This window comes from Coenobita brevimanus, chromosome 98, assembly GCF_032717465.1.
Source record: "Coenobita brevimanus isolate Jiangsu-jjx chromosome 98, ASM3271746v2, whole genome shotgun sequence".
NCBI lineage: Eukaryota > Metazoa > Arthropoda > Malacostraca > Decapoda > Coenobitidae > Coenobita > Coenobita brevimanus.
The window spans coordinates 16,180,386-16,205,579 of record NC_137051.1 but is presented as its reverse complement, the minus strand read 5'-3'; the positions used below and the strand labels follow the sequence as shown (position 1 = coordinate 16,205,579).

The 25,194-nt window shown below is 41.6% G+C and overlaps 1 protein-coding gene across 1 annotated transcript in view; it reads left to right on the top strand.

The window, feature by feature from the left end:
* The window catches only part of LOC145414257 (snRNA-activating protein complex subunit 3-like), an 85,916-nt gene that overhangs the window by 46,976 nt on the left and 13,746 nt on the right, over nt 1–25,194 (top strand). The window contains exons 8-10 of the mRNA XM_080283856.1: nt 8,188–8,311; nt 17,631–17,738; nt 19,753–19,930. Coding sequence (XP_080139982.1) covers nt 8,188–8,311; nt 17,631–17,738; nt 19,753–19,930 — 410 coding nt within the window. The remainder of the gene's footprint in view (nt 1–8,187; nt 8,312–17,630; nt 17,739–19,752; nt 19,931–25,194) is intronic.

Below are 25,194 nucleotides of genomic sequence, written 5' to 3'. Positions count from 1 at the left end.
CTCTCCACATTTTCATACCATCTCAATACACTCTCCTCGATTCTGGTGTCCATACACTTCCTCACTCCACATCTTTCACGAATCACATTATTTCGTATCCTATCCACTCTCTGGACTCCACATACATTCCCTAGCAGTCCCATCTCCACTGCTTATACTCTTGACTTTTCATTTTCATGCCACACCATAGTCTCATACCCATATGTTAAAGTTGGCACTAACACTCCCTCATGTAAGCCTCGTGCAGCTGCAACAGTCAAGCCTTTGTTTCTTATCGAGGCCTTCATTGCACCAGCTACTTTTCTTCCATGTGTCACTCAGCTTTCAACGTCTTTTGCACATTTTCCTGTCTTTTATCACTGTACCCAAGTATTTGAACTCTCTCACCAATTCCAGTCTCTCTAAATTCACTGTGACATCACACTGGGAGTCACCCTCTCTCTCGGTAACCATCACTTTATTCTTCTCTACATTTACTGTCAAGGCACGACACTCACAGACATCAGAAAAACTCTGCACTAGCCTACCAAGTTCTTGTCCGGTACTTGCAAACAGTACTGCATCATCTGCATACAACAGATTTGAGATATTCCACGTATCACCATTCATTACTAACACCATCCCTGTCTCCATTACTTGTGTTTTTACTTCTCTCATCACCCCATCCATATATATATTGAACAACCATGGGGACATCACACAACCTTGTTGCACGCCCACACCGATCGTGAACCATTCACTTAGATGCCCATTAACTCTTACACATGCTTCGCTACCGTCATAAAAACTCTTGACAGCACCTAGCAGCTTACCATCTACACCATACATGTGCAAAACTTTCCACAATCACTTTCTGTCTACTTCGTCATATGCTTTTTCCAGATCCATGAATGCCATAAACACTATGGTCTTTCTCACAAGCCTTCTCTGCTATCTGTCTCACTGCAAATACTTGATCCACACATCCTCTGCCACTCCTAAAGTCACCCTGTTCATCACTCACTAGGACTTCTGGGCCCGTACTACCAAAAATACTTAGTATCGCTAAGTACACTTAGCAGACGAAATTTTTCACGAGTTGCACTAAGTCTGGGCAGAATACTTAAGTGATACCTACCAAACTACTTACTGGTCTTAAGTACACTTTCTGGACGACAAACTTAAGTATCCCCGATGAAGTTACTTAAGTGCTTCTCATTTTACTCAGTCAAGATGCCTGCACAACAAAAACAACGAGTGAGAATATGAAGGGTGATAAATTATAGAGAAACATAACAGAAAAGATATTTTGGGCCTACGTATGACGTTTCCAACGAATTAATATATAAAAATAAGACCAAGTTGAAATAATATTACAGTATAATGATAGATTTGGAGATGTTATGCCACACACAAACAGCCTATTCAAGATCACCAGTGCAGAAATGGTAATAATTCTGTATCGTAATCCTTCAACAAATTAGAATATGCATGTAGAATAACAGCAAAAAAGCAAGAAAATGTATTTTACGAATACCGTCCATAACCTAACCTAACCAGTCTTTGATGGGGAAATGACCAGCCAAGGTCATGCAAATGATCCGCAATGGTCCTAAATTTCAGTTATGTCTGTGCTCTGTGGTAATTACTTTGTCTTATTATATGCAGTAAATTAGAATACATGTACAAAATAACTGGGAAACGTTATGCAAGCATAAAGAGTGGGGAACCGATCATAACCTAATCTAACCTATCCATGTTTTGACGGGGAAATGACCGACTCGTCAATGTGAGGTCGTGAAGGGATTCGGAATGACTTTTGTAATCATATTCAGCACTAGTTTTGGTGCATGATAACCATTCTTTATCACATGCATTCAGTCAAGTAAAGTATAATCCTAAAACACCAGGGAAACGTCTTGAACACAGGCAACCGTCTATGTTTTGTCTGGGGAAACGACTGCCTGTCTGACGGCGTCGTTGTTAGGTGACGCCAAAGATTCTAAACGAAGTTTGACTTAATCAGCTCTTGTTGTGCCGAACGGTAATGAGTCTTTATCTTGATCATCCAGTAAATCAGAACACATGTGTAAAAGATCAGGGAGATGTCCATATCTTTACAGGGAAACTTCAGTAGGTGATATTGAGTTTTCACTTATGTAAAACCTCAATGAGAACATTGGTATACCCAGCAGTAATAAAATGTTTCCCATTTCCATCCAGTAAAACAAAATAAATGCGTAAGATAACGAACAAACGGCTTAAGATGGAACAAATCACAGTATAATGATGGTAAGTCGGTGACAGACATACTACCAACAAATTCAAATTTCACTCTGCACTCGATACTCAGAAAACTGTAGTACCTCCTACTTGTGACGTTAGTAACAAAATTTTGATTGGTCATTCACTCTGAAATAATTCATTGTTTTACACATCACGATTTTGCTATGCACTGCTTTTCATCCAGCCGTACTACACTTAGGACTTTTGTGCATTACTTTTGTGAGTGGAGTGCTAAGCAGTATCGATGGTAGCACTTAAGTAGTCCACTCAGTAAAGTACTCCAGGCTGGGACTTAAGTAGTAGTCAAACCATATTACTTAGTAATTTTATAGGTACCGGTCCTGATATCTCTCTTATTTTCTCTATAATAATTCTTCCATATACTTTCCCTACCACACTCAGTAAACTTATGCCACAATAATTCTTCACTCACTTTGGTCACCTTTATTTTTGTACAGGGGTACAATCACAGCCTTTTTCCGCTCTGCAGGCACAGTTTCACTTATCCATGCCTTCTTACATATCTTCAACAAGCACTTCATTCCAGTCTCTACACTACACTTAAGCATCTCTGCATACACATCATCAACCCCAGCTGCTTTCCCATTTTTCAGCCGTTTCACAGCACTCCTCATCTGTGCGAGTGTCACGTCTCCTGGCACTGCATTCCTTCTCTGCGCACCCCCAAACCAATCATGTTTACAGCCGCTCTGCTCTCTCTGTTCCCATTCATGAGGCTTTCAAAATATTCTTTCTGTCTAGTCCTTACTTCATCTCCATGGGTTAGTAACCTACCACCTGCATCCTTTACACTATCACATTTCTTTCCGCTTTCACTTCTATATTTCCGCACCTCTTTCCAGAATAACTTCCTATTTTCAGGGTAATTCGCATTCATTTTTCTTCCCAGATCATCATTTACCTCCTTCTTTTTCCTCTTCACTAGTCTCTTTACGTGCTTCTTGCTCTCGATATACTCAGTCCTTATTTCAACAGAACCAGCCACTTCTTCCTCTTTTCCTTCACCACTCTCTTAACCTCCTCATCCCACCATGCCGTACCCTTCTTTTTTGTTGATACTCTTGCCACATCACACACCACTTTAGCAATCCTAACTAAGCAATCCCTGTATGCATTCCACAGGCTGTCCAGATCCAATTCATTCTAGTTCACTGATTCTAACTCGTTCTCTACTTTGGTCCTGTAATCATCTGCCATATCTTTGATCCTCAGCTTCTCAACTTTTAGTCTTTCTCCCTGACTGCTCCTCTCTCTCTTGATCCGCCTCACTCCTCTCAGCTTGAGCTTGCATACCACGATCATATGATCAGACAGACCTCCACATCGTCCTCTCACAGCCCTCGTAACAGCGACCATTCCCATCATCGACCTCTCTACGAGCACGTAATCAATCAAGCTTCTTTTAATACGATCCCCGTTTCCTCTGTACCATGTATATTTATGTCGCCAAGTAAAATTGCTTGGTCATAAGTTCATAATGCATTCATCACCTAATCTGTGTTGCCCCATGAGGAGCATAGGAGACCGGGGCTAGGCAAGTTGGTCCTGACATTTAAGATGAGAGTGACCAGCCTCACTCATCCCTGAGTGGCATTACGTGAACAGTAAACCCCAACCATCCCGTGGCTATAAAGCTGCACTGGCTCAAGCCGATTGGAGTGCCTTAATTGCCTGCTAAACAACCAGGCACCATACTTTGGTTATATGGTTACCACCCAGCATAGTAAATTGTTTCCTGGTGTACAGGAAATCATTTAGCCTGTCACTCAGTATTGATCTTGGATTGAAGGGGTTAAGCTGCCTACCCATGCCAGCTGTGTGCAAGCCAGCAGCTACAATTCAATCTTGCACTGTATTAATTTCCAGGGGTGACAGTAATGTAGTTACAAACATACTTGGCCACAATCCAAAAAATCCAGGGTCTTCTTCAACAGGGTCTCTTTTGTCCCCAGTTCTTTTTTATTTCTGGAACTGAAAATGGACCTTACCTTGTCAGTTGCACACACACACACACACACACACACACACACACACACACACACACACACACACACACACACACACACACACACACACACACAAAGAAATGTAGTTTTCCTTATAGATGCATAGACCTGTGGAATAGCCTGGACAAAGAGGTCGTCCAGTCTAAAGACTTAAATGAGTTCAAAGCAAAATTTGACATTGAGAAACAGAGACAGTACCCCATGAGCGTAGTTCATTTCCTGTATATCACAACTAGGTAAATACACACACACACACACACACACACACACACACAAATTGTTTTTTAGATTTGTCAATGGCAAATTGAAACAAAAGGATGGAATCACCAAGCTGAAAGTAGAAGGAGAGGTCTACAAAGATGCAGCAGTGCAAGCTGAAATAATGAACAAATGTTTCCAGCTGGTTTCCACTAAAGAAAGGGATTTTGTGGAGGGGGAGGGAGTGACTAGAATTGTAGTGATAAAAGATATAAAAGTGGAAGTGCAGAAGTGCATAAATTACTAGTAACTCAATATGTAAGGAAAATTCCAGGACCAGATGGAATCTCTAATTGGGTTCTGAAGGAATGCAGAGAACAACTGGCGGATAAGATTCACAGTTTCATTGTGTGTTGTTCTCTGGAAGAGGGGAAAGTGCCTCGAGAATGGAAGAGGGTAATTGTGGTACCAGTTTATAAGGGAGGAAACAAGGAAGAACCCCTGAATTATAGACTAGTGTCCCTGACCAGCATGGTCACAAAATTGTGTGAGAGAATCCTGAAAGATCGATGGATAAAATATCTGGAGGAGGTGACCATTTTGGGTGAAAGCCAGTTTGGATTCAGAAGTGGATGGTTATGTGTTTCTGACTTGTTGAGCTTTTACTTAAGAGTGAGTGACGTGCTACAGGAGAGAGACGGTTGGGTGGATTGTGTGTACAGTATATAGATTTGCAGAAAGCCTTCGACAAGGTACCCCATAATCGACTAATGTGGAAATTGGAGCACATAAGAGGACTGAAGGGAAACCTCCTGGAGTGGATGAGAGACATTTTGAGAGACAGACAAATGAAGACAGTAATAAAGGACAGGATGTCTGGATGGAGGGAAGTAACAAGTGGAGTCCCACAGGACTCGGTATTAGTGCCAGTAGTGTTCCTGATTTGCGTAAACAATATGGTAGATGGAGTGAATAGTTATACAGGTCTGTTTGCTGATGATGCAAAGATCTTGAGAAAAGTAGAAGTTGAAAAAGACCGTATAATGCTGCAGGAGGACCTGGATAGGATACATGATTGGAGCCAGATGTGGGAATTGAAATTCAACACAAAAAAAAATGTAAAATATTGAAAGTGGATAAAAGTACCAAGAGGCCATCACTGAATTATTTGATGGGTAATGAACCAATCACAAAAACGAGAGAAGAAAAAGATTTGAGAGTGCTGGTCCAGGATAGTTTGTCACCTGAAAAACACATTAACAAGACAGTTAGGAGAGATGTGAAAACTCTTGACTAACATTTCATTACATGGATGAAGAGATGATGAAAAAAGTGATAGTGGCCATGATCCACCCCAGGTTAGAATATGTAACAGTAGTGTGGTCCCCACACAAAAAGAAAGATATAAACAAGATTGAGAGAATGCCGAGAATTGCAACCAAGTTGGTACCTAGCCTGGCAGATCTGTTGTACAGAGAGAGGCTGGAAAAGCTGGATTTTGCCATCCTTGGAGGAAAGGAGAGAGAGGGACAACATGATTGCAGTGTTCAGGGCCATGATGGGAGTAGATGAAATTGACAAGAGACCTGTTTGTATGGGATAGGAGAGTAACAAAAGGACACAGAATGAAATTGAAAAAGCCAAGCTGCTTGGAGGATATCAAGAAATATAGTTTTCCTTTGAGATGCATGGACCTGTGGAATAGCCTGGACAAAGAGATTGTCCGGTCTAAAAACTTAAACGAGTTCAAAACAAAATTTGACTTAGTGAGAAACAAAGACGGGACCCCACGAGCATAGTGCATTTCCTGTAGTATATATCACAACTAGGTAAATACACACACACACACACACACACACACACACACACACACACACACACACACACACACACACACACACACACACACGCACACACTGGCTGACCACATCATTGAGAAGGTACATAACAAGTATACACTGCATGCTTGCAAAGGGCAGCTACAAGATGGGTACCAAGCTTAGGGGATCTAAGCTACGAAGAAAGCCTAGAAAAATTGAGTCTACCAACACTACAGAAGAGAAGGAAAAGAGGAGACATGATTATCCTATATAAATGCATCTCAGGGAAAGAGAAAATATACATAAATTAGTATAACCTATGGGGAACCATCAGCATGAGGCCACTGCAAAAAACTACATAAAAAGAGAGGCAATAAAGATGAAAGGAAATTCAGTTTCCCATGTAGGGCAATTGATCATTGGAATGCACTACTGAATGAAATAGTGTGTCAAAACTATTTATAAATTTAAGGATACATATGATAAAAATGGTTTAACACATGGGACAATACGAGCTTGAATCATTCCTGTAAAGATACAATTAGGTAAGAAAAATTAGGTAAGAACACACACACACACACACACACACACACACACACACACACACACACACACACACACACACACATATCAGCAAACCCCTTCAGTACAATGATGTCGCATGTCTTTTATTCTTGCTACTCCCAAGCAGTATTATTAACCTTAGGAGATACAGTAATACCTCAATAAACGTAACCCATAGATGCGATACCCCGGCTTAACGAAGGGGGTAGAAATACCGCCATACCCCGCCTAACGATGGCCAAACCCTGGTTTAACAATGGGTTTTGAGATTTTGATGATATCTTAGACTAAACTTGTGTTGTTAGGTTGATTTATAAACTGTTTTTAGACTTAATGTGTTTTAGCCATAGGTGGGGTGAACATTATTATTTGGGGGTACAGTTTTCTAAGCTTGATTTTTTCCAGACTTGTATTTAACAATTTTCAGATTTTTTTTGTTGGTTTTAGTGAGTTATTTACAGGTGTTAGGCTTAGGTTAGCTTCCTTTATTGGTTTTAGTGAGTTATTTACAGGTGTTAGGCTTAGGTTAGCTTCCTTTATTGGTTTTAGTGAGTTATTTACAGGTGTTAGGCTTAGGTTAGCTTCCTTGACAGCTGTTAGGCCATTTAGATTGGCTTTAAACTTCTTTTTGGGTTCATTTGGGTGGGTTTTGGGCTTGGTTTGGGGGGAAACCCAAGGCTGGTAAACAGTCTACATTACTTTACATGTTAAAAGTACCCCAATATACGATACCCCACCTAACGATGGGGTTTTACCTAACCAGTTACATTGTTAAACCAGGGTATGCCTGTACTTTTCATACTAGAAGGGTTTGATGTAGCCATCATCAGTCCATTTGGTGCTGGAGAGGGACATCACATAATGGTACCAGTATAGCTGAGCAGCTCTACCGTCCAGTTATAAAAACACTCCTCAACACATTTCCTATTCCCAGAAAGGGGGATGGTGGCTTGCTGAAGGCCAACTTCAGCCTGCCGTCCAGTGGGTGAACGTTTCAAATTAACCTGCAACTTCTGCTACTACCAGTACTATTGCTGCCCCTGCTGCTAACTTTTTCATTATGTTAGGCCTTTCTGAATTTGAGGAAAGTAGTTCATGAGTAAGTATATGCTAAGAAATCTTATATACTTTTACAGGGAAGTGATGTCACAGTACAGTATGTTATTTTTCAGTGAATTTTTTACTCTGCTTGATAGCACAAGTGTACTTTAACATGTTGAAGGAGTTGATGACCTTCGTTTAGTTTATAGTCATTTAATCATATGCCTTCTTCATCTTTTTCCCTCATTTGTTTAATTTCTTATCCCCCTCAGGACCAATCATGAGTGCTAATATGGAGGACACATGTTTCGAGGACCTTGAGCTGCGTCTGGGTTACCCATACCTATATATGCACCAGGGCAACTGTGAACACATTATTATCTTCACTGATGTCAGGTCGGTTCAGAGTGGCTAGACAGTAGAATGGTGAATCAAGCAGTCATTCAATATACCAGGTCACTACAAACTGTAGTTTTATTTCCTACACTACACTGCATTCTTTCTGCATACAGCAAATTGGCCATTATGTGAGTTTTCACTTATACAGTTGATATTAGCATTTTTTTTTTTTTTTTTTTTTTTTTTTTAAATCACTAGTGCCAAATTCATTAGGATATCAGTTTTCAAAAATGCATCCCAGTTATAAAACTAGAACCCTTTAACTGTCCAGTGGACAGTCACTAGTCTCCACCTACTGTTTCTTACAATGAACTTGACCCTATTGGGTAAATTTGGAATTTTTTAAAACAAAATAAACCCTTAGGAATCGGTCTACCAAGTTTCATTTTCAGATTACTTGCTCAGGTCCCACTGAAATCTCCAATAGACAACCACCCTATCTTGTTCACTCATAATACTGATATGACTTTTTCTGCCACTACACATACAGGCTTTGGAATTTTTTTCTATCAACAATGGCCCATGCCAGGAGACATAACCTGGGCCCTTCAAACTCCTTCCATGACATCTGGTTCTCCTGGAATTGCCGTGAGACTCTGGTGCCGGAATAATAATAATAATACAGTACTAGCCAAAACAGTAGTTTCCACTTATGTAATAGGTGGAGACTAACAAGAGCATGTTATGCCACTTTGTGCACCAGGGCAATTGTATATACACTCACCCCCCTGCTATCACGCCCGATTGGCTACACACCTGTGTGTGATAGCTTAATTGAATAATCAATGGGAATAATTCTAATTGGTTATTGGGTGGCCAATCTACCTACATTTTTTGTCTATTATACCACTCTTTGCATGTATTTTCTTACCAAAAACTGCTCCAGCATGAAAATACATGACACCCACAACATTATAAACGATAATAAGATGACATTAAAGGCCACCACAGTTACCTTTATGAGGATGAATGGAGACTTGGGTGGTTTGAAAGGTTCCGAGGCTTGCAGGTGGGTTAATGGCCACTGACAGCAAACCCTTTTCTGTATCCTTCTACTTTCTCTATACTCATTTAAAAGCCAAAGGTGGCTGTTGTGTATATATATGCACAACTTATCTTGCTCTCATGTTCCTGAACTCGATTCTTCTGAATTCTCTACGCTCTGGCTTCGGCTTTCCTGTCACTCTCTGACTAAATGTATCTGCGCCGTTTACTTATCTCCTACTTCTACTGACTATCAAAAATTCTTCGACTACCTTACTTCTACAACAGAACACATTCTATCCATTTCTCCTTTCTCTGAAATCTCCATTCTAGGATATTTCAATGTTCACCACCACCTTTGGCTCTCCTCTCCTTTCACTGATCCACCTGGTGAACAAGCCTACACCTTTTCTATCTTCAATGACCTAGAGCAGCTTGTACAGCACCCTACCCATATCCCTAACCACCTTGGAGAGAGCTCCAACATACTTGACCTTTTCCTTACAACTAATCTTTCTGCTTACATTGTTAATCTTTTCTCTCCATTGGGCTCCTTCAGTCACAACCTTATCACCTTAACCTGTCCTATCGCTCCGATACGGCCTGTGGACCATCCAAAGAAATGTTGTCTGTGGCACTTTGGAGCTGCGGACTGGGAGGCCTTCAGGCAGTACTTCTTTGATTTTCCCAGGAATGATTATTGCTTCCATGGCCAGGAGCCATCTGAGTGTTCCTTGCAAATTACAGAGGTTATTCTCTCGGGCATGGAAGCATACATTCCTTTCTCATATCCTTTGACTAATGCAAGAAAGCCTTGGTTTAATCACACTTGTTCTAATGCTGTCCGCAACAAGGAGAGGACCTATAAAAGGTACCGGAGCCAACCCACCCCTGAATCACATCTTGCTTATGTTTCTGCCCGGAATCGTGCTATGTCTGTTCTTCGCACTGCTAAAAATAATTTCATCCATACTAAATGCTCTCAACTCTCCAACTCTAATTCTTCCCGTTCCTTCTGGCACCTTGCCAAAAACATTTCTAACAACATTACCTCATCATCCTTTCCTCCCCATTTCTATTGTGATGGCTCTGTAGCTTTTTCTTCTACTGATAAAGCAGATCTCTTCGCTCAGACTTTCTCCTCCAATTCCACCTTAGATGATTCCGGTGCCGTTCCTCCATAATTCCCCCCCTCTGACTTCCTCATGGCTGACATTAAAATTTCTTCAGCTGATGTATTTTGTCATCACAGGCCTCAATACTAACAAGGCATATGGGCCTTATGGAGTCCCTCCTGGTGTTCTCAAGAACTGTGCTTCTGTGTTTACACCCTGCGTAGGCTAACTCTTTCGCCTTTGTCTATCAACTTGTACCTTTCCTTCTTGCTGGAAGTTTTCTCTCATTCAGCCAGTCCCAAAGAAGGGTGACCATTCCCAACCCTGTAACTATCATTCAATTGCTTTAACATCCTGTATCTCAAAAGTTTTCAAGTCATTTCTTAATAGAAAAATTTTAAAGCATCTTTCCTATCACAACCTTCTTTCTGATCGTATATGAGTTCCATCAGGGACGCTCAACTGGCGATCTTCTCAGCTACCTTTCAGACTCCTGGTCATCCTCCTTTCGGGACTTTGGCGAAAGCTTTGCTATTGCACTTGACATCTCAAAGGCTTTCGATCGAGTCTGGCATAAATCTTTAATTTCCAAACTGCCCTCTTACAGTTTCTATCCTTCTATCTGTGCCTTCATCTCTAGCTTCCTTTCTGGTCGTTCTATAGCCGCTGTTGTAGACAGCCATCGTTCGTCTCCTAGATTCATCGACAGTGGTGTTCCTCTGGGCTCTGTCCTATCACCAACTCTCTTCCTTTTATTCATCAGTGACCTTCTAAGCTGTACATCTAACCCTATCCACTCATACCCTGATGACTCCACCCTTCACCTTTCCATTCGGTTCCCGCAACGTCCATCTCAGCAGTTACTTCAACAAACAAGGGATGAGCCTATGGCACACCTAATGTCTGACTTGGCTCGTATCTCTGACTGGGGTAAAAATAATCTTGTTTTTAACCCCTAATATGCGGCCAATGGACAGCTGACCCCCCCCCCCCGGGTGGTGGCGTTGTATCGCGGTCTGAGTACCTGTAGGAAAATATTAGCCAAAAATCAGAGATTAACACTTAACATTATACTTGGTGTGGCAGATAGTACTTACATTCAGCTTTCTCCAGAGACAGGTGTTGAGCCTTTGTGGACTACCCAAGGACTTGTGGAGACTTGCAAAGTTGGGTAACAAAATCTTCACTTTCACACCTCCAGCAACCCGGTTTCCCCTCTACCACAGCCTCATTCTGTCACAGTAAACTTTATACTACAATGTACAGGTAGTTAGGAATCTGTATTTGTACAATAAGCACTGAAAATAAGGCTAAAATCAACGAAGCGTACGGCCGACATGCAGCGCGTCGGCGGTCTTCCCATCACTCAACAAACATTTCCATTTTCACAACTAAAAACACATATACTACATTATTTTCAATCATATTACTTCCCAAAAGATCACCGCAGCACGCTTTTTATTCTGCCTTACGCCCGTCACTTTATTCTCGTTCCTGTCGGCCGCTCGCACTGACTCGGAAGAGCTAGAACTCGCCATAATGTCACTTTGAAAGCCTGCGGTAAACTGACGCTAAACAGGGGCAAACCGTGCAAAAAAAAGCTAGTGTTACAACTGGGGAAACAAGCGTTTCCTATTAGCATAAACTGCTTGTGAGAGGAGAGCGCAGATTTACAGTTCTGAGCAGTCAGAGCGCTGACATGTATCACAGCCAGGCTGGCCGGGCCGTGGTGGGGGGGAGGGGGGAAAAACGCGATACTTGGCAACAACGGAGGTCAGTAGTACAAAGGTAAAGTATGCTAATTGTAGCTAAAGGGTGGTGGTACTGATAGACAACACCAGCTGGAACATCCTTGCCCGCGTTTATTCAAAATTAACTCAAATCGCAAACGCGACGCTCCGCCATTATGTCCTTTTCGGCGAGCGTCGCAAACGCGACGCCCCGCGTTTTAGGGGTTAATGCATCAAAAACTCAGATTTTACACCTATCAACCTGACACAATCTTCCAGAGGTGTACCCACTAATGTTTAATAATATTCAGCTTAATCCAGCATCATCCTTGCACTTTCTTGGGGTTTCATTTACTCAGGACTTGTCTTGGAAAGATCATATTACATCTCTTGTAAAATCTGCTTCCAAGAGATTGGGTGTGCTAAGCTGACTCCATTCCTTCTTTACCTCTGCACAATTGTTGACTCTATACACGGGTTTTATCCGCCTCTTGTGTGGAGTACAACTCTCATGTGTGGGGAGGTTCCTCACATACAGCTCTTCTCAATACGGAGTCGTCAAAGGCTTTTCGTCTCATTAACCCTCCTCCTCTTACTGACTCCCTTCAACTTCTGTCTCTTCGCCGCACTGTTGCATCTTTATCTCTTTTCTATCGCTGCTTCAATGGTCACTGCTCCTCTGAACTGTCTGCATATATTCCTCCACCTCTACGAAGGGTGCGTAGCACTCGTCTAGCAGCAAACTCTCATCTCTCTTCTGTCCAACTCTCTAATGCAAAAGTTAACCGTTACTCCCAGTCCTTCATTTATGCAACAGATCAACTCTGGAACTGTCTCCCTCTGTCTGTATTTCCTGCTTCCTATGATCTCCAGTCTTTCAAACGCAGTGTGTCTAGGCATCTCGAAATGATCGGATCGTGAATTTAGCTTTCTCTTGTATTTTGTTTTTCTGTTGGAGGGAACAGTTATTGCAGGCTCGTGGCCTTTGGTTCCTTCTTCCTCACATAAAAAAAAAAAAAAAAAAAAAAAAAACTCACCGGCCTGCCCCTCGCTTGTTCTTATAAATGCCTCTCACTGTCGACTCATTCACTTCAAATTTCTTTGCATCGCTTCTTTTTGTCTCACCACCATCAGTCTACTTGCATATCTCTAGTTTTTGAGCATAGGTAAAGTTCTGTCTCTTCTTCACCTCTCTTGAAAGTCCCGCCACATTATGCTGAGCGATAGTCAGGGGTTTCTTGGGGGGTTTGTTGGCCATTGTTCTCACAAAAAATGTTTATGGTACACAGCACACCTCTTTCACCACTATCCATGCTGGGATGTGTATTTGATTGAATTGGCGGGGAAATGGGCCAATCACAGAGCAAGGATGGTAATGATCAATGATATAGCACCAATCAGCTGTGGTGTGCTGCACAGCCCAGGCGATTCAAATCCACCGACGCACCCAGGTTTTGTGTGGGTGATAACGCTTTCAGGTGCATGATAGCATGAAGATGGCAGCTTTCTCGGGGTATGTGTGATAGCAGTAAATGGTGATAGCAGAACCCGTGATTGCAGGGTGGGTGGATGTACATTATTGTTTCCATTGATTTCAGGTCACTTAGTAGTGGCTAGTAATTTAACCTTTCAGTCTGATGATGTGTGTTTTATTTCATTGCTGCAATCACTGGGTAATTTTCTTTAGCTTTGGGAAGGAATTTCGATTTGGAGGGAATATACACGCTGTACAGTAATGACCTAATTTGTGGTCAGGTTATGTCAAGTAAGAACCAATCATATAGCAGTTGTTCGTAAATCAGTGTTGATTTAATGTGGGTTCAGTGGGGATACACTGGGGGTCAAGGGCCACATAGCCTATAATCTCAGTAAACATTTCTTCCACCCACCTAAAGTATGTCATAGACCAGTCAGAGTCATCACTAAGGGTCCCCCAAGGCTGGGGGATGGCTGGAGGGTTTGGGCAATCACTCTTGGTCATTTGGTGGTGATGTGTGGTGGGGAGAGAGAAACAGTGAGGCTGAGGGAGAGCATAATGGCATGACAGGTGGGGAGTGATGCAGTGAGGCAGCAGGAGAACTATGTGATAAAGCAGCAGGTGAGCAATGCAGTGAGGTAGCAGGAGAGGATGCAGTGAGGCAGTGGGAGAGCAGTGTGGTGAGGTAAGGAACAGTATGTGCTAAGAGGCAGCAGAGGAGAATAGGGATGAGCCAGGCAGCGATTTTTGATGAGGAGGCAGATGAGGCAGGGTATTGCATTTGCACCCCACTCACTGATGGCCTTAGCTCTTTCCTAGTTCTTGTGTTTTTTGTATAAGGGAAGGAGGAGGTGGTGGCAGTCTGCCATGCTGCATTTATTTTAGTTGCCAGGAGTATCCTGTACTACTTCAATTGTTGCCCTATTCTGTGCATCACTGCATCACTTCTCACCGGGTTTGGGTCCATGTCCTGGATGTAGGCAACGGCATTGTCAATGTTGGCCAGGAACTCTTTTGTCCAGGACACAAACCAGCTCATCCTCCACTCCACCATCCTTGCTACCCTCCTCCACCTTCACCACCTGTTCCTTTAGCTCAGTGAGCTCCTCTATGGACAGCTCTTCACTGTGGCTCTCCAGGATCTCTTGGACATCAGCCTCATTGACCTTGTCAAACCATGCTTCGCTGGAGAGGTTGATGATTTCACAATGGATTACTTCCACTCTCTGGAACTCTGTGAGGGAATGGGCACACACTGGCCATGCCTTACTCCAGACAGTATTGAGCACTCTTGCCTGAACCTCTTCACACGCCTCCATGCTGTATTTGACCCCCCCCCCCAAAAAAAAAAAAAAAAAAAAAAAAAAGAGGCACACTGCATCAGTCTTCTCAGAGTTGCTCTCCCTTACCTTTTGTTCCACGGTGCAACGAAGGTATGTAGCAATCACTCCCTAGTCCATGGGCTGGAGCAACAATGTTGTGTTGGGGACAAGTACACCATCTTGATGTTGTCGACCCAGTTCTCCATGCCTTTAGGGTGGCTCAAGGTGCTGTCCACCAGAAAGAGAAAGCGGTTCGCCAGATTGTTGTGGCTGGTATAGTCACGCAGACGGGGAAAAATAATGTATCATGTAAGATCAGCAGAGTGTGGTGGTCAGCCAAGCCCTGAGATTACTTTTCCAAATAATTCCAAATAACCTCCAGGTTCTCCTTAATATGTCCTGCCAGTACCCAAGAGTTCTCTTTATGGTAGACAAGCTGGGGTTTTAGCTTAAGGTTCGACCCAAGGTGAGATGGATCTTGGCTGCCTTAAAGCCAGGCGCATGTTGTTCTTCCTTGCTGATGTTTGCTTTTTGGGAGATATGTTTCCAGAACAGTCCAGTTTCATCAAAGTTTGGAACTTATTTTGGAGACTCTCCTCCTCCTTCATCACTTTCAGCTGAATGGGAAAGGCCTCCACTGTCACATCGGCATTAGCAGCCTCTCTGTGCAGTGTCACACGTCTAATGCCAGCCTAAACCTTAATCTGCTTGAACCACCCTGTGCTGGCTTTGAATTGCTCCTTTACCTCCACTCCCCTCCTCATCTTGAGATCCACAAATCAAGCACCATTGTGCAGATGAAGCTACACTGCAGGGGATGCTCCATTAAGTTAAATTCGTTAACCCACAGTACTGGGAGATGCTCCATCTCTTCCATAATGGGATCTCTAGCCTTTGTTGGGCACTTAGCAGTCAGGGTGAGCACATTCTGCACCGCAGCTAGGACAGCTCCCTTCCCCCCTCCTTTATTTTTTAACGATGGTAGAGACCGTGAATGGGGGCAGCTTAAGGGTTTGTACTATATTTTTCGCCCACTGCCTATCCTTGTGGTGCTTAAGAGTCCAGTTAAACATCAAAGGAAAGGCTACACCTTGCCCTTCAAGGATTGTCCAAGGTGTCCTCAGTAGCACCACACTTTCTAATGGGGTTATACCCTTACCTGACATGTTTTCCAAGTCACAGGTTTCAGGATTTCACACAAAAAAGTTCTCTCTCCAGTTAATATTACATGCTGTACTATTCATCATACACTTACACTGTTATTGTGTTATAGTGATGGTGTTTCGATGGCCTTGCACATGTGAGATGGTGATACAACATGAGGAATGCAAGGGAGACGATCATAGCAGTGGGACAGGGGAGTGAGTGGACGAGCAACATTGGGACATCAAAGGGGTGATGGGAAGGAGGACACATGTGCAGAAGCCTCAGAAGGAGGTTCTGCACATGTAAGTATGGGTTGGTCATCTTGGCTCAAATGTATGACCGTTGGCATGCGCAGATAGCAGTGCATCCCTATGTGCTTGTCGTACCCGACCACTGCACAGATCGTATAAGTGATTTTCATGATTGTTAACGCCAAACTGGGTACGTGTAAGTTTTCATCAGTCGTTCTAGCAATCATTCGTATACCAAACAATCGTATACCAGGTCATTACTGTGCACTACCGGAAATCTTCATAAACCTCTTCACTCATAATGGTTCTTTTTTAACTTTAATGAAACCCAAGTAAAATTATATAATACATCATCATGATGAAGGGGCTCATCAACCAGTCAGTCAGCATATTAGGACATCATATAATTTGATTTGCTGAATTTTTATATACCTTTACTGATTCCAGTCTGCATCCTTGATTATTTATTCTAATGATTTCTTAACAGGAGTATAAGTACTTAAATATTTATCACTGATGTAACAAATTCATCTCTTTTTGCCATGCCTAAAGACCTAATCCCATTGGGAGTTCTATACTAAGTAAATTTCACATGATTTCAGAGAATGAAAATTCATCTGTGCTTACTTATAGTGAAGGAAAGATCTGATGCGAAACATACAGTGTAAAATTTGGTCATTTCCTTTGAGGAAAAAAAGAAAAATCCCCTTGGCCACTAGCTTACTGAAAGAAACATGATTTTTTGCTATCCTGGTCATGCAAGCATAATAAGAACCACGTTAGGTATTCCCATGTATGTCAGTCAACTTTTCCCTCATGCTGTTATTTCTTTTCCAGTGATTCATAGTCATCAAGAGATGCTACAGTAGTAATGCAGAAGTTTCATCCTCATCCTCATCCTCATCATCATCATCATCATCATCATCATTATCGTTGTCATCGTCGTCATGTTTTTTCTCCAACTAAAGATGGGGGAACCATTTTATATTTAGTATATACCACTGCTCATGTCAACTGATGCCATAGGCACTTGGGAGGCTACAAATCTTAGGAACTCATTACCTCATATGGTTCCTTCGCTAGTATTTTTGTACTTGCAGAGGATCATATGTGCCAGTTTTCACAACTTTCTTGTGTACCTACTTCATTAATTTTTATACTTTATGTTGGATTGTCACATCCTCTTCCCAGTCAAAAAAAGGAAGGGCTATGTACCCCACCCCTTCTCTTATAGTCATGTTTACTGTAGCCATTTTCAAGTAACAGTTAGAGTAGGTTTATATATTTCCAGGTTGCATCACCAAGATGATGTACAGGACCTAACAAGGTATCCCCTCCTCCGTGGACAGGCCACTAAGCTCTCTGTCAAGTGCTGCATCTGTGGGTTGTGTCTTGCCAAGTGAGTAGTCTCACATTGATTTTGTGGTATAGTGTATTATTTTCATTTTAACCTGGCCAAAAATTGCCATCTCTCCATCTTGAAGGCTTAGTTGTAACAACAGATTAACACTAGAATATGGTGTTATAAAAATTATGTAGAGCCATAGCATTGTTTTTTCTGTCATTGAACTATATAAAATAAGCTGCTAAAAGAAAGATACTCTGGACCAAGTTGTGGTGAATGAACTATAGTTTTGCAAAGAAGTTTATGGTCTGGCCATAATAGATGCTTTTTGAGCTGGATTTAGCTATGTGATTAAATGTTGATTTTATACCTTCATCAGTGCAGTGTATTGCACAAGGTCTATCCAAAAAGAAACAAAACTATTTATATAGTACATCAGTTAGGTGGCATAGCATGATCATGACAGGAGTGCTGTGTAGCAGTGACTTTGAGCTTTAATATAACACTAGCCGCATCATTCCACGTTGCTTAGCCATCGAGGTACACGTGCTTGACTGAACGTGTGTTTAGTGCTCTTGGTGGTTTGTTGAAAGTTGAACAGTCATGGATCTTGAGGAGTAACCTGTTTGCATGATATTCTGTTTTAGATTGGAAAAAACTTTTATGGAGGCTTTCCATATATTGTAACAGGCATGGAGGGAGGATTGTTTGAGCTGTATGCAATGTCACAAATGGTTCCAGCAGTTCAAATTGGGAAGAACATCCATAGAAAACAATCCCAAATCTGGATGATCTACATCAAGAGTTGATGATCATGTTGAGAAAGTGTATGCTGTGGTATGTGAAAATCATCATCATCTGACTGTCCATGTAGTTTCCAAAGAAGTAGGCATCTGCAAAAATTCTTGCCACATGATTTTAACTGAAACACTGGAGGTGCATTGTGTTGCCACAAAATTTGTGCCACGTCTGTTGACAAATGAGCAAAAAGTGAACGATGTCGCAGTCAGTCAGGAGTTGTTTGATTCTTCAAATGCTGATGAGAACTTCCTGAAAAATGTCATAACAGGTGATGAAACGTGGGTGTATGGCTACTATTTCAAAACAGAAAGGCAGTCGACCCAGCAGATTGGAAAATCATCAGCACGACCAAGAAAAGCACATCAGAGTTGCTCGAATATGAAGATGATGTTGATTTTTTTTATTGGAAGGGTTCAATCATCATGAGTTTGTTCTTTGTGGTCAGACAGCCAGTAAAGAGTTTTACTTGGACATCCTGAAGCATTTGAGGGAGGCAATGCAAAGGAAGAGGCTGGAGGTGTGGACAAACAAAATCTGGATGCCGCACCATGACAGTGCACCTGCTCACATGTCGGTCCTTAGCCATGACTTTTTGGTGAAGCACAAGACGACTGTTGTCCCTCAGCCACCCACTTTCTGGATTTGGCCCTTGCGGACCCTCCTATCCCCATTGTTGAAATCTACCCTGAAAGGTTGGCAATTTCAGATGACAAAAAAAATGAAAGAAAATTTGCTAAGTGCATTAAATGTACGTCTACTTGAGCTTGTGTACCTCGATGACTAAGAGACGTGGCATGTTGTGGTTAGCATCAGACTAAAGCTCAAAGTTTCCGCTACACAGCTCTCCCATCATGATCATGCTATGCTGGCTAGTTGGTGCGCTATTTTAAAAGTTCTGTTTCATTTTGGACAGACCTCGTATAATTATTAGCAAAACATTAGCAGCACCTTGTTGCCTGCTATGATGATAGAATGTTTTATATGAAATGTTTTTTTGTGATAGCATTACGAAGCTGACAGTAAAAGAGTATGAGAAGAAAGGATATTCAGATGTTTGAGGATGAACAGAAAGGCAGGATGCAGTACTGGGAGGGGATTGGCAGGAAACTTTTTCTGTGATGGTACTCTTGTGTAGGACTGTGTTGTTTGCTGTTATTGCTATGGATGTCCCTGCTTTTCTCTGTTACTTCCTTGTATTGTTGTACTGCCTTATCAGTGAAGTTGTAGGTTATTGTTCTTACATTTTGTTCATTGTATTTTGTTACAGCTGGATTGTGAAGGATGACCCCCGGATCACATTACCATACATGCACACGTGTGAACGCTGTCTCAAGCTTTTCTTTTACAACAGACGCGGAGTCAAGATTTACAACATCAAAGTCTACCCTTTCATTGATGAGTTCATGCCTCAGCAGAAGAAATACGCAGATGTACCTGATGCTTAGGTAGATGACTAAGAAACTGTTTAATGTACTGTGATGCATTGATAAGGAGCAATATTGCAAACCTAAAATCTCTTTCACCAACTTACCATCCATCCATCCATCATCCAATCCTACGTTGCCCACGACAAGCTTAGGAGTCCGGGACTAGGCAAGTTGGTCTTGGCACATATGAACATATGAGAGTGACCAGCCTCACTCATCCCTGAGTGGCAATACTTGAACTGATATGGTGTCACATGAGAATGGCAGAGCAAGATGCGTAGCCCTTTCAGTACCGGTACTTATTATCTCTGTTGTTTTCTCCTGGTAATCAGATAATTTTATTCAATGTTGGAGTTAGTGCAGACCGTCAGATAATTACTAGTTCAGGATCCCTGACCACATAAGAACAGTACAGTATTTTATTATGACTACCACCAGACAGTTTTATTCAGCAAAGAGCTGACCACTGATGCCTAAAGCAGTTAAGGCCCAAACTACTACAGCTCCATGATGACCCTGGAATTAATACAGTAATATAATACCAAAGAAGTAGAACATTCATGACTATTAACCCTCTTGCGCACGATAAGTTTCAATAAGTTTTCCAGCGCACGACTTTTTCTGCGAAGCCGCCCTGCCTGGCTGCCAGCGCTCGGCAAATAACACGTATTCTCTCCAAACATCAATATACTGCCATGAAACCTATGTCATCTTATTCTTCGATGTTTGTTCTAGCTGATAAGCACCACAAAAAAACAGGAAAACACGAATAACACAACATTAGGCGGCCGTGAATAAACATTTCGCTACGTCATGTTCAATTCTCAACATCACCATTCGAATGTTTGCCATCATACAGGAAAATGTTATTAGAAGTTTTGATAGAGAATTTCATCAGCTTTTTAAAGAGACAAATCTGGTGTTGATATGATTTGTAGTTTTGGAGAAAATATCCAAAAACTGAAAGCCATTTTTGAAAAAACCAAGGAGCTCTAATTCTGAACGTTTCTTGCACGTGTTATGTTTTTATTGCATAATATTATGCAGAATTTCACCAGCTTTCAAATGGCCTAAAAATGGTTTCAGTACGCCTCATAGTTCTCTAGTAAATCGCCAAAAATGACTGGGAACTCACGTCTGTTCGTCACTTTCGTGATATGCGCACAGCATACGCTATATTCCTGCCTACGTAACAACGAATTCTTATCATAGATATTACATTGTTATATCTTGTACATACGTAGAATTTACTGCTCTTTATCATGGTTCTTACTAGAAATCGATACATCCAATAGTTTTCGAGCAATTGGCCGACAAAGTGAGATTACTCCTCCGAGCACTTTCGACTTTACTGAAACAATCTGTTCCCCCAACTTTTCCAACAGAAAATGCTCCCAGCGGCTTATATTCTGGAAATGAACATATGTAGAATTTACTGCTCTTTATCATGGTTCTTACGGGAAATCGATACGTCCAATAGTTTTGGAGTAATTGGACGACAAACGTAGAATACTTCTTCTCACCCACACGCGAGATAAAAAACATTCTTTCGCTGCCTCACCCACGGCTACATATTTTCGCTCATTACGTTTTACAGTATTATTTTCTTTTTTTACTCAAAGTATACATGTAAAATATCATAAGGTTTTTGATAGTGCTGTCAGAAACTCGACATGACCACTAGTCTTTTTGCTAGGTTCTGATACTGAAGCTGAACTTTCTTCCATCTCGTATGTGTGTATGTAAAAAACATTACTTATTTGTGTAAAAAATATTGAACTATAGAAATAGGTCAATATACAGATCAACAAAATATGGATAACTCACTTCCTCCAGAGATGTTGAGATGCTGGCAGTAGCTTGAAGATGAGGAGTTATGTTGTGTGTGAGCATGTGCTTGTGTGGGTGAGTGTGTGTGTGTGGGTGGGTGTGGGTGTGGGTGAGTGTGTATGCATGTGTGTGTGTCTGTGGCTGTGGCATATTTTCTTCTCTCCTTGCGATACATTTGCCTAAAACACATGCGATGCACACAATAGATTTCTCCACAAACATTCGCTGCACGACATACGTATGTATATGTGGCTGTGGCATATTTCTTGTCTCTGACACTTGCGCTGTTTTAGGTAACTCAGTCAATGCATGAAATATTTCTCTGTGAACACTCGCTGCACTATTTTATATGTATATTTCACACTAAACCATACGCAATATAAAACACTATCACATGATTCCATCCCAACCTCGTCTATTATTCCCGACTCTATGGTGCACGTGACCGCCTGTTTCCTTAGCGACTGTTGGTATCTCAATGGCATGCATAATCCCTGCTGTGGTAGGTCAGTTATTTCACCAATCCAGGTATCGCTCACCTACGCTACGCACCTAAATGAACACTCGCGGCACAATTCACGTATATTTTACATAAAGTATGATTTATCACTAAATGTCAGACCAAGGTACAGTACCTGTTCAATGACGTCCGTTGTTCCTAGGCGTCCCTATCTCCTGTGGACACCTGCCGCTAAGGTATTGCTAACCTACGCTACGCACCATAATTTATGCCGTCACGAGGATACATGGCACATTTCACTTACACGTCGCACAATATCATACACAAATACAGGACTGCCACAATGATTCCACCCTAACCTCCGCAATTATTCCCTTCCTTATTACGGTTCAACGTGACTGTGATGCAGCATCCTTCACCAGGAGAGTACGATGCAACTCTATTGTATTGGCACACACCACACTCCTTCACGAACACCTGCAGCATGTTTGACGTATATTTCACACAATTCCATACACATTTTCACTATCAGAATCACAATAATTCCATCCCTAAACACCTCTAATTCTTCCTTCCCAACTATAAAAACTGTATGTGATGCCTGCCCCGTTCCACACTATGGTTTATGGCATCCATAACGCTAACTAGTTCCATAATTTCACCAAGCCAGCCACAATATCTTTCACACAAAATACAGTTTAGGCATTGACTTCATTATATACGTATTTGTAATCACGCCATAGGGCCTTGGGGGGGGGCGAGAGGTGAAACCCCACAACAGTGAACACGTATATCGCCTCTAAGCCTAACGATTGATAACGGACACAATTCCTTTTCATGACATATATCTACGTTCCATCAACAATATCACATACAAATATGCTCACAAATATTGGATTATCACACTGAGTCCATAGGGGCTTCGGCTCGGGCAGGAGGGGGAGAATTAGTAGGAGTTTAGAGGGACAGTACATGCGACACAACCTCACCGTCTGGCTGCTTGGAAGAGACTGAGGTTTATTGCTATGTGCTGGGCCCCGTGAGGCAGCTCAGTGTTGCCAATGCCTTACCATGGGAAAGTGCTGCGCTCGCTACGACGCGTCAAAATTTGATGCAAATCGACCAGAAACTTAATTTATGGCTAATTTTTTTTGTGCTTAGAAACGTGATTCGAGTGACTGAACATCTTTAGAACAATCCATATGAAACGCGAATCGCGTGAGTGACCCTGAGAGGTTTAATATCATCAATCAGTTAATTTTACATTACAGTTGAATTGGTGAGATCAGCTGAGATCTGGAAATAGGAAAAAGAAAATGTTAAATAGCAGAAGCTATCAACAGAACACTAGATGATTTTGCTATGCATCCATTCATTCATCACTGAGTCCTTTGAATTTTAGATAAGAGTTTTGCATCATAGAAGTAAACAATTTGGAACCTATCAATTACTCATAATAATTGAAGTTGCATTAACCCTCTGAAAATGCTATGATTTCCTTCAGTAAATTACATAAATCTCCAGGTGTTAGCCTAAATCAGGTTCCTGTGTGGGTTACTGTGCATCAATAACAGCTGCATGGTCACTGGAAATATGATTTTATGCCATTGACAGCTAGGCCACATCCTTATTCCTTATTCAGTACTGTACAATGCAGTTTTTGTGCCACTCTGGACTGTGATTTCCAGGGGCCTTCTAATTTTTCTAGTAACTTTTTTTGTATATTGGTGATTTTAAATGTCAGGACCAACTTGCCTAGCCCTGGGCTCCTATGCTTCTTATGGGGCAGCATAGGATTGGATGATGGATGGATGGATCTCATAAGGTTGTTTATTCAGTTTAGCAAAATAATAATTTAATTTTAGTGGTAGGTGGGGGCACTCACCATCCAATCACTCTGTAATGCTGCTCTCAGGTGGCTGCCCTTTCCTCTCTCTTTCTTCTTTCTTTTCTTTCATGTCCTTTTTTCTTTCTTTGCTCATCCTTCTGTCTACAGGTGACTCTGCACTGAGTGACAAGACAGATGGTTTCCTGTACACCAGGTAACCATTTACTGAGCTGGGTGGTAACCATATATCCAAACTATGGCACCTGGTGGTTTAGTGGGTAATTAAGGCGTTCCAACTGGATTAAGCCTTTGTCGGTTTATGTCCAAGGGGTGGTTGGGGTTTATTGCTCATGTAATGCCACTCAGAGATGAGTGAGGCTGGTCACTCTCATCTTAAATGTCAGGACAATCTTGCCTTGCCCCGGGCTCCTACGCTTCTCATGGGGCAACTTAGGATTGGATGATGAGTGAAAATGAATGTATATATATATATATATATATATATATATATATATATATATATATATATATATGTATGTATATATATATATATGTACATAACCCCTTCATTATGATGCGACTGTACCAGTATTGTGTTCTTGCTTCCACCAGACAAATTTTACTTAGCTCACTTGAGATTATCCTACTAGAAAGGTCAAATATAGCTTTCATTAACCTTCTATTACAAGAGGGCTAAATGAAATAATCTAGAGGTACCTATAATAAGATTTAAAATATGTCAGTGGATTACCGGGGTCAAACAATAGTACAGTAAGCCTCAGTTATTAGTTGCCTTTTTTTTATATCCCTTTTTACTGTTAACTCCTCAGTACGTTACCGAAATAATGCTATATAATGTACTGTAATCTAAAGATTCATTGAAACCTATAAAACTCATTTAGTAATGCCTCAGTCTACAGTACCAAATAAAAAGAAGAAAGACGTGATATTTTGAAACACATTCCTGAGATAAAACATGGACCACCTGTACGTTGGATATGGATTTCCACAGATAGTGTTGGTGGTGCATGTTGAGCTGGTAGGTTGTAACCCAGGCTCAGGAAAATGGGGCTCCTTCTACATAAAGTTGAGTGTTAATTGTTTCTGTAGCCCAAAAAACCAATTGCTGTGTTGTGAGTTAGCCACACAAAAAATTGGACACCT